Genomic DNA, 17,496 nt, shown 5'->3' with positions numbered 1-17,496 from the left:
GTACCTTTCAAACTTGTCCTCTTATTTTTAGTTTATTTATTTATTTTCTTTTTTCGTGTTTTTTTCCTTTAGAAATCCTTTACGAATTAATCTTAATTATCTCGCACATCCAACAGTGTTACCTAAAGATAATTGATATTTAATATCACCTAGGGACTTTCGGTTCAGTCTTTCCTCTCTTTCCCTTTTTCGTTTTAGAAATCTTTTAGCAATCAATCTTCACTTTCTCATCCCGATACAACTACGTCTCCCTCTCGGACGAAGGGCTGAAATCGAATCTTTAGGAATGGAACAGCTTTGAATTTTGTACCGTTTGCTTCGTAGATAAAACAGGATCCGTTAGAGGTTGATTAACCGTCGTTACCGAAGGAGAACGATCTAGTAGAAGTTAACGGTTTAGCGAGAATGATCGATTGAGATAAAACGATCGAATGAATGATAATTGCTTCCTTTTTTTTCTCTTTTATATTTTTTTGTTTTTTTCTACCCGTTAACATACGTTGATATTTTTACATACATGTATTTTATTTATATATATATATGTATGCAACAGTTTACATGCGTATATTACGTCATATTCAAGATCGATGATTGTCGGTGTTAGAATAGTAAGAGAGAGAGAGAGAGATAGAGACAAAACGAAAGAGAAAACCAATGATCAATGTAATATACCTCTATCTTAATTGATCACTATTTAATTGATCAATCTGTTACCGTTCGAGAGATCGATTCTTCCACTTTACTCCACTTTCCGTTTAAATCGATCAATCAGGTCAAGAAAAGGAGAAAGAGAGAGAGAGGGAGAGAGAGAGGATCAAGAACTTTATTGCTCGACTTTCGGTATCGCAAGACGATTAATATGCAATTATGTTATTGGTACAAAAAGGAAATAATAAAGAAAAGAAAAAAAAAAAGATTTTTTTTAACCTTCGGCACAAATCTGAGTTCGTACGAGACATGAAATGTCCTTCAACGTGATCGATGGATTCGAACGTGGTTCTAGAACGTCGAACGAATTCGAATCGCTTTTGTTTGGTTTGTCGATTAAAGTCAAACGAAACGAAAACAAAAAAAAAAAGAATAAAAACGAAAAGAAATGAAATCTCAACGCAAAAGATTTTTCTCGACTGAAGAAATAAGAAGGAAAGAAGAGACTTATCTCTGTCGACGGCTCGTGAAAATTCTGGCCCTTCGTTTAGAACGTCGTTGAAGCGGAAAAGAATATGGCAGTTGGTTGATGGCAGAGATAGAAGAAGAAAAAAAAAAAGAAAGAAAGAAAGAAAAAGAAACGAAGAAGAAAAGGAAGCAATTAACGAATGAAAAAAGATGGCCGTAAATAGTCCCGTGTGACACAAAGGTGAATCTTTTCGAATAGAAAACTAAAATAGAATGGACCAAGAAAATCTCAAACTTTCGGATAGATGATCGTTAAGTGACCAGGAGAGAACAGATCGGAAATGAAACGAAACGAAACGAAACGAAACGAAATGAAACGAAGCGAAACGAAAAGAGGTTATGTTACACGACAAATCGTGTCCTAGCGAGCGTGACACTGCGATGAGCGATGATGAATCACCAGTACCGTAATGCTTTATGACGAAGAGAGAGAGAGAGAGAGAGAGAGAGAGAAAGAGAAAGAAAGAATAAGAAAAAATGGAAAGAAAAAAAGAGGGAGAGAAAGTATCCATTCTCCTTTTAAATATGTACTTTCGTTCTACTTTCACATATTTTTCGATAAGCTAATCCTTAATGAAAATGACAATGGAATATACGCACACACATACAAACATATAGGTATATTAATATATTTTAAAAACGATCAAGTAAATGTGAAAAGCGATAAAAATTGTTTCTTGATTGCGATCGTGTGGTTTGAACGTAAAAGACAAGATGGCTACGTACATTTGATTCACGTAGTCGATATACATAACGTGTGTCTATATATATATATATATATAAAGCAAAACAAAAGAAATGATATCACGAAGACGATAACATTGAACGATCTTAAAGCGATCGTCATTAATTATCAATTCTTTTTTTTTTTTGAACAAAGAATTGACGTAAAAATATCTTTTTTATTTCTCTCATTTTTCTTTTTTATAGATCCCTACCTCTCTCGCTCTCCTATCTTTTCTCTTCTATCCTTTTCTTTCCGTTCCTCGTTCACGGGTGCCAACGTCGAAGGAGTTTTTCACGGCAGGACGATTATCTAGTTCAGTTCGGTTTCGAGAGAAGATAATAAAGCGTGGAATCTTTTAACTCGCGTACGTACAACAACAACACGCGCCGATCGCTCGGAGGACGACGCGGTTCGTTCGCTTTCGATATTACACGTTACCAGGTGGCAGCACCGTCCGGTTGCATCAATCTGTCGCCAATAAAAACTCCCGGCAAATTTAAAATAGTCAATTTCTAAGCGAAGAGAATACATTTTTATATATTTATGTATGAACGTCGTTTTTTTTTTTTTAATAAATGAATGAGATTATTGCGATTGAAAAGTTTTATATATATATATATATATATATATATATATATATATATATATATATAGTGTTTGAGATCAGATGATACAGAAATCGGAAGCAACAATTTTAAAGAACTTAAAAAGCCATTTCGAACATAAGAACTCGATGTTACATGAGCATCACGTTTCAACGTCGAGAGCCCTTTTCGTTATACGATATGCTATGTACAACGAGGAAGGGATAAATATCGTTGTCTCTCTTGGAGATGGTCGATTATTAATAGCCAAGCTTAACGGTGTCTCCCATCGTCTGTTAGGCGTGACTTTTTAAAGGATACATCGTACGCGAGTGAACGGAGCGAGCGAGCGAACGAACGAACAAGAGAGAGAGAGAGAGAGAGAGAGAGAGAGAGAGAGAGAGAGAGAGGTCATATTACTATACGATAGCAATTAATAGGTTATCACGTACATGTATATGTACATACATGAGTATGTTTTTTTTTGTTTATGTCATACTCCAATTATATTTTTAATAAAGATAATTACTTAATTTGTCATAGCATAACTTGTTTTCGAACAATAATTATATTTATCGAATCCATTATTCATATACAGAGAAAGAGAGAGAAAGAAAGAAAGAAAGAAAGAAAAAAATCACTCGACATAGAATATTTTTCTCCCAAACAAGTCTACTATCTATCACTTCGATTTCTATTTATTCTAACAATAAGAGATATATACTCCAACCTTTTTGACCCAATCTTATGTATCGCGTACGTAAGCACGAAGAAAGTTACGTAATCAGCATCCGATAAAAGAAAAGAAAGGAAAAGAGAAGGAAGAAAGACAGAAAGAAAGACAGAAAGAAAGAAAGAAAGAAAAAGAATAATACGTAGATGAAATAAGATTTTGGTAAATCGTAAATAAGATCTCGAAGTGAAAATATCCGAGGGCAGGACTTTTTTTCTCTCTCTCTTTCTTTCTTTTTCTTCTCTTCTTTTTTTCCTCTTCTTTTTTCCATGAAGTTGCAACTTTTCTTCGACATGAAAAGAGTACGACCCCTTGACATTAGAAGACCTCCTTCCCTTGCATCTTTTTTGTCGTTGTCGCGGTTCGATTCTTTCACGTATCACGTGTTTCGTTTCTCCCAAAGAGACTCGAGTTAGACACGTCAAGAAGACACTGACGAAAGAGATTATAATCTAACCTTCTTTTTCTTATTTTTCTTCCTTTTTTTTTCTATTTTTTTTTTTTTCCATAAGAAGTACGACCAAAAGTTTCGCAAGCGATTTTAAAAATCAATTACGAACTGTTTTTTGCTTCAAACTTGGGAACTAATTTTTCTCTCTCTCTCTCTCTTTTTTTTTCTTTTTTCAGACAACAAAAAAGTTCTTATGCTTGTAGCAATTTGAAAATAATAATAATAAAAAAAAAAAAAAACACGATGGAAAAAGAGAAAAATAAGGAAGATAAGTCTAACGATAAGAGGTCTCGCAAAGGAGTTAATCGATTTTCCAAAATCATCTAGGAACTTTTAAGCTTATGACTCGTTCTAAGGTATATAATACGCGTAATGTTAATTTATGTTATTATACATAACCGATGAATAATATTTCTCTCGTTCTTGTCTCGCTCGTGTTGACGCCTGATAAATATGCAAAAGAGAAAGAAAAGAAATGAGAAAAATTATTAAGAGCTATTTCGAGCAGACATTCTTTGAGTAAGATAATTAATAATAAAAATGAGAGGGGAAAGGAGAGGTTTGAGGATTGCGTCGAAAATTTCCACTCTCTTCCAGCTGTTACTGATAATACGAGAGAACGAAGGTGTACGTGTTTCTTCTTCTTTTTCTTCTTCTTCTTCTTCTTCTTTTTCTTCTTCTTCTTCTTCTTCATCTTCATCTTCATCTTCTTCTGTACATATAAACACAGGAATACCGAGAAAGCATTATCGAGAGGCCTTTATAGTTTTACGACTCGTGCAATCTCTTCTTGAATGGTGATGTAAGCACTTTGGTTAATTTCAACCAAAATAACTGCTTAAAAATAACACCTTTGCGTTAACTTTCCCAATTTTCGATTGTTTAAACGCGAAGAATATATTTATAGACAAAGACGATTATGAATAATGTCTAATAAATTATCTGCAGAGATCATTATCGATTATTTAAGGATTAATGATCTCTACGTGGTCTACACGATGTTTGTTGATCGTTTAAAATTAGGATAAAAAATGGAAGAAAAAAAGAAACGCTATGGAAGATTTCGATTAGAAAATCGAATATGTCAAATTGATTTGCCTGCTGTTAGGTAAAATCCCCTCGGGCGATGTATAATATACTAGAGTTTAATGGGTCGTCCATATCAATGACAAAGTTTCACTGAACGTTCGATAAATTCAACGTTAGATCCGTAAAAGTCAAGGATATTTGAAAATTTAGAATAAAATTGTTCGAGAGAGAGAGAGAGAGAGAATGAATTCGAAGGCGTCGTCCACCACTTGCCGTTCGCACGTGACACGATGACGGATTTATTGATCGTAAATATGGTTCAACAATACAGCCAGCACAAGTATATATATATATATATATATATATATATATATATATATATATCTACATAGGTGATATATATACACATGTAATATGCTATGTGATGCGATGTATGTACCATAGTCTCTCACGTGTATACGATTTTAACCTATTTTCCAAAACACGAAGGCTCATTCTTGTGGTTACATGAGTACATATATATATATATACACACACACTTTCATGTATATGTATATGTATGTATGTATGTATGTATGTATGTATGTAGAATACATCTCTTTCTCTTTTTCTATTTTTCTTTATCGCATTGACTCGTAAAATTTTAACGATTAATGGCGTCCAACAAAATGTATAAAATAAAATCCTTCGATCATTGAATATATTTCAAAAATTTCTCATATCTCGGTATACGAAATTAAACAAAACGAAACGAAACAAAATGAAACAAAACGAAAGGAAATAACTTCTGTTGTACGTATATATCAAGTGAATAAATTTTCATTTGGTGTTTGATATCGTCTCTTGGTCACGTGCTTATATATACAAACACACGTTTTCATTCCACCTCTTGCAGTATAATAAAACAATCTCGTTTAACGACGCATTGACAAAAATAGTCTGGATGATTCTACCTGTCTTCGCCCCATAGGCGCCTAACGTCTTGAAAATCATACGTTCACGTGTTTGCCGAAGGATTTTCATTGGCGACGGAAGACCTATAAAACTTGCCAAACAACAAATCATATCAGAATGTTCTAATAATTTATTTCTACGCGTTAAGGAAAATATTTTTTTCCTTTCTGACATTAATTGATCTATATAGAGTAGATGGAAACAAAACTTCTTAAGTAATTTCAACGATTCTCTTTCCTCTTGATTTTGTTGGGCCAATTTTTATTTTTTCTTTTCGTATATACACACTTTTTTTTTTCTTTTTTTTGGATCGTAAAATTACAAGGACGTAGGAATCTTTTTTCCCTGCGTAGGAAATTTTTTTACAATCCTAAAAAAAAAAAAAAAAAAATCCAGTTTATTAAAAAAAAAAAAGTAATTGATTTTTAAAATTATCTTAAAACTTTTAACTCGCCATATATTTTTTTTTTATATCGAATAAATACGAAAAAGAAGAAGAAAAAGAAGAAGAAAAAGAAGAAGAAAAAGAAGAAGAAGAAGAAGTCGTTCGATTATTTTATCACGAATCGAGATTCTTTGACTTTTAAAAGAAGATCGATATATTAAAGAAATCACGATGAGAATAAACGCTGAGAGCGAACCACCGGAACTTCTCCTCACAATCTCAAAGATAGTCTCCTCGGATTACTATGTAATACTACTACTATTACCCTACTACAATTACCACTGCTCTATTACTATGGCTACTACTACTACTACCGCTTAGATTCCAGTCGACCGGCACAATAATTAATTGCACGTTCGAGTATATTTACGAGAAACCGGTTTCCTCAGACGAGAGCTCAACAAAGTTGATTCTCTATCCCGCTTGAACGCCTTGATAGAGTAATGAGAAAATGAGAAGATTGGAGAAATTCTCTTCTTCGCCTCTTGGGATCGTCAAATCCTTATTTTATTTGCCTCAACATTTATAACGAATAGGAATTGGAATTTTCTTTTAAGAAAAAAAAAAAAAATAATAAATAAATAAAAAAGAAAAGATAAAAAAAAAAATACTCCCGAAAATATTTGAAGATCTCTTCGATTTCGATTAAATATTTTGATTGAAGTAAATTGAATGTAAAATAATAAAAAAAAAAGAAAGAAAAAGTAGATCAGACATATACACACGATTTTAATACAAAATACGATTTCGAAAATGTGTGATCGAATTTCGATAAATCGGTCGGTAATCGTGCTCTCACGTGAGACGATACCGTTGTTACCAAGCGAGCATTAGTTTCTTTTTTTTTTAATTTTATTTTTATTTTTATTTTATTTTATTTTATTTTTTTTTAAAGAAAAATCAGTAATTTTTCCATGAAAAATTATCCAAGATAAAGCTCCTTTTAATATACCGACCGGTAAATGGATTTTACGAGAGCGAAAGTGAGAGGGGTTTCCTTTTAATGGATACCGGAAACGTTCGTCGAGGAATGAAATATTGAGGAACGAAGTTATATCGTGGCTCGAAATCGACGGTGATTTAACGACGAAAATAAATCCCATGGAAGTGCTACGAAGAGGGAAAAAAACGAAGACGTAGAGAGAAAAAGACGAAGAAGAAGACGACGACGAAGAAGAAGAAGAATAAGACGGAGACGACGAAGAAGAAAAACGAATGAAAAGGGTTTAATCTTGCTAACGAGTCGAGTGTCGATATTTTAATTACTACAAGGGAAGAAAAGGGAGGAGAGGGAGAGAGGGCGGGGAGTAAAAGTTTCTAGGGCCAAAAGTTCTTAGGCAATCTTAAAAATTAATTACTCTTTTTCGAGACTTCTTTAGGGAGCTAATAGTTTAGTCGTGTAATTTTATAAACTAGGCCTTGTAGTTTAACGGTCTGAAAAAAAGAAAAGAAACGAAAAAAAAAGAAAGGTTAATCTAAAACGTCTGGAAAAAGTGTAATTGATTTATCGAGTTATCTAGGAACTTTTGAGCTCTCTAGAAAAAAAGAAAGAAAGAAAAAAAAAAGTTTGCAACAGTTATTGCTTGATTACCGTTTATCGGTATAGTAGATCGGAAAAAAAAAGTGCTCGGTAGATATCGAATTTGATTTTGTAACCTAACAATTACCGATATGCACGAAAGTGTATATAGAAAATAGCCCTGAGAGAGATTGTAGGATCGATGCATCGACACTGTCGTATTGCTTACCGGTTGAAGCCGGTTTTGCCTAGAAAGCAGCGGTCGTTTGCGCGAACTTTTACACGTACATATTGCCTTTGCAACCGAATGAACGTACTTACTTCACAGATACACGCTCACACGCATACATATATACATATATATATATATATACACACATACGCACGCACGCATGCACGTACGCATACATTAATGTATACTTATTCATATATGAATGCATGTGCGCGTGAAAACCTTCCCCTCTCTCACCCTCCTTCACTCGTAGAAAGAAAATCGATAACGAATAATAATATTTTCTCCCTTGTTAAACGAACATGTTCATTCCGCAACGACTACTCCGCATCATGTTGTTATGCACGAATTTCGTATCGACGCCAATGGCGTAGCCATTATGAATTGCGAACAATGAATATTTGAACTTTGGCAAAATTTCAATGTTGGACGATTAAACAATATAAATATTAAAAAAGCTATCGTGGTTATGAAACATCGTGAAATATAATGGATTGCACATGTGTGTATATATATCTCTGTATATCTATACATACACTTAAATGTTAGGGTTTTGTTTAAGAAAGAAAAAAAAGTAGGTTCCAATGGTTACGCCATTGCACTAGCATTTCCGGCAAGCTTATCGAAAAGCCACGATCGAGAAAGTATTTAAATTATGAGATATACATGTGTGTGTATTTATATATATACATATTTATATATTTATATACTTATATATACACACATAATCATGGCGACGTATTAGAAATTTTTACGAATCTCACTATTATCGTTTGATCGTTCTCCAAACTGGTAGGGCGAGTAATTTCACTTCGGATTATAAATCTCGGTCGTTTTTAATGAATGACTTCGGCCATATTTTTTTTTCCGTTACGCTGACACAATGGCGTAGGAGAGAAGGGAGACGAAGTAAAATAGTTTCACGAATGCATTAATATGCGAAACGCGTTGCATTACATCCTGATATCCGTGTACTAAAGCTTTAAGAAGACAAAGAAAAAATAATATTGTTTAACGTCAAGTTTCATCGTCGAAAGAAAAAAAAATCATGAACCTCTCCATTTTACGTTACTCTTTTTTTATTCTTTTTCCCTCCGAAACATATTCACCGCGACGATGTCGGTTTAATAAATTTGTTTATACAATGAAAAAAGAAAGAAACACACACACAGTGTAATATTTCTCGTCATGTAAAAAAGAAGATGGTGGTTAGAGGGATGTTAAAAGTTAAAAATATTAAATGAGAACAGCCTCGATGAAATTCTCAACCGATGGATGTTCCGTATCCAAGCGAGTTGCTTTAGCCATGCTCGTAACAGAGACGGACCCCTGGTGATTATATCACGGAAGTGGATCGTTTAAAGTATATTTGACCGTTGTTATAGCTAATGCCGAGGAAAGATATTTGCGGAATGCAGTATTTCTTAGAACATTAAGTAAAACGATAAAATTTTCCGATAAATCTATACTCCGTGTACTCACTCTATTGTCCATTAGCTAAATATCGAGTTTGTTAATCTTGATTATACCGTTGGAGCTTAATGTCTTCATTTTCGAGGATTAGTTTACTAGTCGATTAGGACAATAGTTTACTAATCATTTTTTCTTTTGGTTTTTGCTTTTCTTTTTTGGTATCTTTCAAGGTTCTTTAATATATACGACAAGAAAGAAAAAGAGAAAGAGAGAGAACAATAGACTAGGAAAAAGGAATAGATTTCCCAACAAACGACACGAGCGTTGATATTCTTCAACGATAAAAATGAGACTCGACAATAGCTAAAAGGCCGGAAATCGATCTTGTTTGCGCCAGTGCAAAAGCGAGAATTATAACGAGCACGCGATCTTGCGAAAAAAGATAAAGAGAAGGAGAGAGAAGGAGAGGAGAAAAATGAACGAGTTTAACCGAGATTGCAGTCGGAAAATTTGAAAGAAAAAAGAAAAAAAAAATAAATAAATAATAAAGAAAAAAGAAAGAAGAAAAGAAATTCTTTGGCCAACGTTTTTACGAACGATTTGTATTTTGTTCTATTACTCGGAGTAAACATTTTTTCGTTTTCTCTCTCTTTTTCTCTCTCATAAAAAAGACAAATTTTCTAAAGTCGCCTTTTCTCCATCGATCATCGCGACGATTACACGTCGGTGTTTGTTTATATATGCCCTATATAAACATAAATCTGAGTTTGCTTGAATGCGAGGGGACTGCGCCGTCGAGTGATTCCGCGAATGATTAAAAATAACTTTTAATAATCTGCGATAAGTGGATAATATGTGTTCGTGCGGTGGTTCGATAAAACTCTCCAGGTATACATTTGTTTTCACTTTCCACGTAATTAGTCAACAAAAATGATTGCTGAAGGAAAATAAAAAATAAAGAGAATAAAGAAAAATAACAAAAAAAAAAAAAAAAATACAGAAAAGAAAAGTAGAAAGAAAATTGTCCTTCTTTTTTTCTTTCTTCTAAAATTTCTTTTTTCTTTGTTCTTTTGAAAGACTCGTAAGAAAACTTCTCAAATGCCACGCCTATTTTTGTTTTTCACTTATCGAGACCTTCGTGTCTTATATATACATACACAACATATATACATATATGCATACATACATAATCTGTGTGTGCATATGCATGTGAAATTTCCTTTATAAACACACACACACATATATATATCTACATGAAAGGTACACACCTTCTTCCCTCGTTATCTCAACCCAAATAACTTTAAACTTTTCTGCTCAACCCTTTTAGGAGAACGCTAGAAAATAACGGGCCGACAACCACATACAGAGAAACATACACACGTACGCAAAATTCAGAAAAGGAATAAAGAGAAGGCATTTCGTTGCCGAACAATTATTTGACGAGTTAATTTACACGCTTTCAATTAGAAGCTTTACCATTTGTTTCCCTGAAAGTTAGCAACAGTGGTTGAAAACTTTTTTCAATGTTGAACGATCAAAGGATCTAAAACTCTAATACTTCGACTAAGTATTTTTCTGTAGTATTATTATTATCATTTTTGTAATTTCGACGTAACTACGAGCAAACAAGTAGGAAAGATTAAATATATATATAAGACGCAACCAGCTTAGATTGATTTGTTTCTTCTACATATATATATATATATATATATATATATATATATATATATATATATATACGTACATATATACATACGTACAAACGTTACAACTTTCTCAAACTATTTTCCAACTATTTTCGATCGGGTCACCGACCATAATGACTTTCTCGTTTATCGGTTATTATATCATAAAGGTGCATTAGAGAAACTTTCGAGCAAATTACTATAGCTGAATTTTTAAGATCACGTTTCATTTATGTTCTTATATTCTTATATTATATTACAACACGATCGTAAACGTACAACCATTAAAAAAAGAAAAGAAAAAAAAAATGGTAAAGAAAAAATTTTCTTTTTCTTTTTTTTCCTTTTTTTTTTTTTTTCAAAATGAGGTAACGTTATCTAATTTTGGTGTACGGTATTATAAACGAAATGAGATCGATCGAATGCAGATACGTAATTAATACGCGTATGTACTTTCGAATTCGAGTACGGCAAATAATCCTGTACACGTGAAAATACCTTCGCGTATCTGGTTGACCTCGTTCCTTCCACTCAAATCCGTTGCGAATGAAATCATATGCACCGAGGTCGCGATTCTGCACCGCAACACCATATCGCCACTTCACAGTGCGCACATAATCGCTTGTACTTTAATCTTTTACGATTCACGACACGTTGGCGTATCCATTAAACGTGTTCACGATCATAGAACACCGATGTGGGGCGTTAGATGCGCGGTATTAAAATTTCCACCTCGAATTTCCTTCTCGAGTATCGGGATTGATTTACAAAAAACAAAAAAGAAAAAGAAAGAAAGAAATTAGAGAAAAAAGAAATTCAGGAAAAGAATTCTAATTTTTATTCTTCCACGTAGGGAGAATTTTTCTATCAGCAAATAAATTTGAAAAGTTTCATTTCAACTACGTACACGTTGCTGTACACGTCGTTAATTAAAAATATATTATATCACGCAAAACATATGTATTTAAAATCTGTTAACAAGATCGAAGATATAGTTTCGTGGGTTAATAGGAAAGATTGCATTGATCATCAAAAAAAAAAGAAGAAGAAGAAAAAAAACCAAACGAACAAACAAAAATAAAAGAAAACGAAAAAATCAGGATAGAAACGTTTCGACGCAAGAAAGAAAAGAGAGAATGGGGAAAAAAGAATTGTCCTTCCATACGAATATTTGTTTTACGAGTCATTGATATAATCGACGCTTGAAATAATTCATCGAACTAGGAATTCTAACTTGCGTATAATAGCCGCACCTGTTCGATGTTATAAAGTTAAGATCTATTGTCGTCATTGGTTGCATTTTATCGTCTGTAGTAGGATAATGAAGTGCGGTATCTAACGCGTGTACGCGAATTTTCTTTAAGCGATTAAAGAAAAGCGACTGGAGAAGAAAATCAATGATGTCAGTGACAACTGCAGCGACATGTGCAACCGTGTTCAGTTTGTTTTGTTCGTCTCTGCGCCAATTTAATTTGAAATAAAAACGATTCGATCGGATAGTTTTCATGGTTGCATAATACAAAGCGGCACTCTAGATCACGAATGATAAAAACGTTTTTCATAACAACACGTTATAAAAAAGTATCTAATCGTTTCTAACGGCACGTCCGGTTTCGCTATTACGAATTACAAAGGCGTGTGCGTGTTACTCTTTCGTTTAACAAATTTTTATTTTTATTTGTTTATTTTTTTTCTTTCTTAATGAAAATATTTCTTAGATGAAACGTTTTTTTTTTTTACGTACCATTTTTCATTTCTCTCTTTCTCTTTCTCTCTATCGATCGATCGATTAGAAATATCGAAATTGAATTTGAATTTTCTCAGAAAATTTCTCAAAGTTATGGACGATATTAGAGACGAGGTTGGTTCTTCCTCTTTTTTTTTTATTTTTTATTTTTTATTTTTAACAACCACCTTTTCCTCTTTAAAGTTCAACGAATATACCAAGGCGTACACGCGTACAGCTTCTCGATACGGATTATAAAAGACAAGATAATCTCTTACGAAGTAATCTCGATTAGGAAGAATAGGTGAGTAACGGTGTTGATCACGAGATTGATTTGTCTCATTCCTACGTTAGAAAATCTAAGTAAACCTTAAGTAGTAGTCATCGACGTGATTACTCAACAAATAATAAGAAGGACAAGTATACCGAACGAACAAAAGAAACCGTTTCACGAGTTTACTGCTACACCACTGCTACTACTACTACTACTACTACTACTACTACTATTACTACTACTATACTACTGCATTACTACTACCACTGCTACTCGTAAAAAAAAATCTATTGTTCTTTTGTTGCTCTTGTTAGAAAAAAAGTTTTTGCTATGTTTTTCTTTTTTTTTTCCTTTTCTCTACAGTAGTTGTGAAAACTCTATATAGTTATATAACAATAATATCTATGGGTATACACCGTTATAGAAAATACTTGGAATGGTGTGTGAATTTCTCTCTCTCTGTCTCTCTGTCTCTCTTTTTCAAGGTCTAAAAGCAATTGTGTTTCAACAATATTCAACCTTTTGCAAAGAGGCAAGAAATATACGAGGAGTTTTATATTTGCTCGTTCGGCCTTTTACGAGATCAATTATGCAGTTAATATATTTGAACGTGCATTGTAAGAGAAGAATAAGAAGGATAAGAGATAATCCTGATAAAAGGAGACAAGATTTCTCTTATCGCTGTAGTGACTTTTTTCATTTCTTTTTTTTTTTTTCTTTTTCATAGAAAAATGCTTACGGAACAATACAGATTTACGCGTTTCCTCTTTCATGATTCTTCCTTCTTCATAGAGCATGACGTAATTTATGCAATCGCATAGGAATCTGCTTTATCGATCACGCCATTCAATAGTAATGACTAACTAGATAGTTATCTATCTATCTATCTATCTATCTATCTATCTATCTATCTATCTATGTACGTATTTATTTATTCATTTTAAATACGATCGTTCGCTCGATTTAGTCTCTCATTCTATTTCATCCATCGTCAGAAGATTTCTTTTAATAATCGTTTTTAAAAGTACAAAAACGATCGAAAAAGCTCTTCTCATCGTTGGAAAAGACAAAGGTTACATTGGCTTCTTGGAAAAGTTCGCTCGAGGCGAGTCATTATTTATTACATCGTTGGTATATATCATATATATATATATATATATATATATATATATATATCATGTTATTGTTCTTCGAATCTAGCAGGAAATTTGTTTAAAAAAAAAATGACAAACTCCGTGAGACTCGATGAAAATAATTATATAAAATTTTAAACGTTCGAAACAAATCTCTCGTCGGCGTTCTTACGTAAGATAACTACAAGCTTCATTCAAGTACAAAATATTCCTATTTTTCTTCGAATCGTGCGTGTACTTTCGAAGAATTAACACGATTGGAAAATTTACGATAGCCGAAGGAATTTGCATCGTCTTATATCGGATGATTTAAAGAAAATCGAGCCGACCAACTTTATAAATAATTCATAAATGACTTAGACTATATCGAACGTAAAGATATACGGTATAAAACGATGTAAATCCCTAGAATATTTTACTTTTTTTTTTATAAGGTCAAGGACAGGATCAATTTAGTACTACCACATTGAGTACTGACCTTTATCAATCCCTTGCAAACCCTTGGAAAAATCACTAGGTAATTTCTATAAGCTTTCTTTTCTCTCTTTCGAGAAGAAGAAGAAAAAGAAGAAGAAGAAGAAGAAATAATAAGTAGAATTTTTCCGACTTTTCTCTCTAATCGGCAATTCTTTCAATTTATCTTCTTATCGTAGGAGCAATCAATCCCTATATAAAGTAATCGCACAATTCCTTCGAAGAAGATTGCACTCAACGCAATAACAAGTTTATTGAAACGATATTATAAAAAATAGAGAGGGATTCGAAGCTTGAGGCGATGCCGCATCGGCCGGCTATCTCTTCTAGTCGTCGTAGAAACGAATAAAACGGGGACGATATTATGCCGGATAAACTTTGGTAAGTATCGAATAATAGTCGACGAAAGGATTAGATAAGCGCGAGTCCTGGAATCGGAAATGTTCCGCAGTCTTACCTTGATACGTCGTTTGATGTAGCTTCTGTTTGTGCAGCTGTTCAATTCGGATCTTTGATGTTGCTGCTGTTGTTTTTCAACAACGGATGGTGGCTTTTCCAACCATCTGACGCCATGCTCGTTGTTCGTTTTGTTCTTTATATTGCTTTTCTCGTTATTGTTCACTTGCTGCTGCTGCTGTTGATGATGATGATGATGATGATGCTGATGATGCTGCTGTTGTTGCTGTTGCTGTTGTTGTTGGCGATGATTGCCATGATTGATGGTGGTCGTCATGGTCGTCGGTGTGGTGGGTGCGTCCCTGTGGCTCTTCGTACGACGTAGCAATCGTCTCACGGTATTTTTCACGGTGGCGGCAATGTGTGTGCCACCTCCACCACCACCACTGCCTCGTTCACCACCACCACCACCACCGCCACCTCCACCACCACCACCGCCGCCGCCACCGCCGCCGCCGCCAGCATTCGAATCGTGGTGGTGGTGGTGGTTCATCGATTTGTAGTCGACCTTCTTCACCCTCGTGCCTGGAGCAGGCGCCACCTTGTGGCCACCCGTCTCCATCACGTACATCGCAGCCACTGTGTCAACGTGCGGCGCAATTCTGACGACTTTACCCTCCTACTATCTCCTTATTCGTCAAAAAATACTTGACAAATTTACTCCTCCCTCTCGTTTATGTCCTTCCTTCAATTTTCTTCTTCTTCTTCTAAATCGTTTGCCTTCTCGACGAAATATCAGTTACTGTGTGCCGGACGAACGAAGAAAGTTGATCGTTGCTGATACTGTGACGTTTTCACACGGAGTGAAGTTTTCCCCTTGTCGAGGGCGTGTATCCCCTATCTCTTCGGATACACCGTGAAAGAGCGAGATAAGTCGTCTTCGAAGAAAATCGATTCTACGAGCTTGCGTTCCTCCCCTTTTTATCGTCCCTCTTTTATTATTTTATTTCAATACCTTATGCGGAATGTGATCCGGCGTTTTGGATTCTCAGACTTTTCCCCCTTGAAAAACTTCGCTGCTCAAGGTGAAAAGGTAGATCCTTCGGACGATTTCGCGAGCACTCGTGAAGTTTCCCGTCCACGCACATTCGTTCGATAACTAATATCTAAATGAACAAGGTCTTGGTATATCTTCTATCGAGAATGTCTTCTTTGGGGGTTGCACTATTTCTGTGGATGTTTGCGATCAATATGAGTATTAAAACGTTTTCCGTTTCTGTGTAATGGAGTGAAAATGGTGAATGAAGAGAAATGAAAAGGGTCTCTCTCTCTCTCTCTCTCTCTCTTTCTCTCTCGTGACACTCTTTCTTCTTATAAGGAAGATCGATATAGGAGGAGTCCGAGAGAATTCGCGAAAATGGCAGCCGCGATGCGGTCGACCTCTTTGACGAGCGAACAGAAACCTAAAGTTAACGTTGCCTTGTCTTGTCCTGTTCTGTATTGTCCTGTATTGTACCGTCCTGTCCTCTCTGCACGTTATCTCTTTCTCTCTCTTTCTCTATCAGTCTATCTATCTATCTGTCTGTTTGTCTGTCTATCTACCTACCCATCTATCTATCTCTCTCTTTTTTTAATATTTTTTTCCTGCTTTTGTGTTTTCTCGTCGGTCCGCGAGCTACTAACGAGGAGAGACGGCCTTCTACGATCACCCTTCTCGGCGTTCCTGCTAACACGTCGCTCGAGAAAGAGAAAGGAGAACGAGAGGAGAGGAGAGAAAGAGGGAGAGCCTTGAATCCACTCGGAGAAGCGCGTTAATCGCTCTGCTCTCGCGGTCAAGAGAGAAAAAGGGTCTCTCTCTCTCTCTCTCTCTCTCTCTCTCTTGCTCTCCTTCTCCTTCTCTCCCTTTTTCATCGACGACAAAGTTGGAAAAAATTATCGATCTTATCTTGCCGACCCACTTTTATCCTATACAAGTATGTATTATGATTATAATAATTAGCCCCTCTAATTCACTCACTCCCTCTCTCTCTCTCTCTTCCTCTCTCACTCCCTCTCTCTTCTTCTTTTTTCTTTTTTATTTTATTTATTTTTTTTCTTGTCATTCTTTTTTTTTATATAATTGATTTAGCTGGATTATAAATTATAATGTTTCAATTTTCGTTTAGCATGCCAGACATGCGCACTTTTCAACGCGTCAAAGAATTACGATAGACCGACGTGGTAACGCAGGTCAGTGCACTCGATAAACCTTTCCTCTCTTTCTCTCTCTCTCTCTCTCTCTCTCTCTCTCTCTTTCTCTCTAGTTCTCTTGGAGAATGACGAAAAAATTCAAATGATCGAAAAAGAAAATTAATTTCGTCCGATACTCGATACTAAATTATACTACATACACATATTTCTATAATAATTTATATATATATATATATGTTTGTATATATATACGATGAGGATATAGTAAGAAAAGAAGAGAATGTGTGGGATCGTGCTTTCCTTTAAACAGTGCGATTAGCGTGGAACGTATGCTCGGCCATCTGAGACTATCACC

At 34.7% G+C, this 17,496-nt stretch overlaps 1 protein-coding gene across 7 annotated transcripts in view; it reads right to left on the bottom strand.

Moving 5' to 3' along the window:
* Nucleotides 1-17,496, bottom strand: part of LOC127064604 (serine/threonine-protein kinase MARK2-like) — a 77,828-nt gene that overhangs the window by 37,767 nt on the left and 22,565 nt on the right. For 3 of the 7 annotated variants that reach the window (XM_050995903.1, XM_050995902.1, XM_050995904.1), the window contains exon 2: nucleotides 15,013-16,181. The exons of 2 other annotated variants lie outside the window; for them this stretch is intronic. In XM_050995903.1, the coding sequence (XP_050851860.1) occupies nucleotides 15,013-15,582 (570 nt within the window). In that variant the 5' untranslated portion in view covers nucleotides 15,583-16,181. Of the gene's footprint in view, nucleotides 1-15,012; nucleotides 17,258-17,496 lie in introns of those variants that run through there. 2 more of the 7 variants (XM_050995905.1, XM_050995901.1) reach the window with 2 other exon arrangements.

Source organism: Vespula vulgaris, chromosome 6, assembly GCF_905475345.1.
Source record: "Vespula vulgaris chromosome 6, iyVesVulg1.1, whole genome shotgun sequence".
In the NCBI taxonomy this organism is placed as follows: Eukaryota; Metazoa; Arthropoda; class Insecta; order Hymenoptera; family Vespidae; genus Vespula; species Vespula vulgaris.
This window is presented reverse-complemented; position numbering and strand designations above follow the sequence as displayed.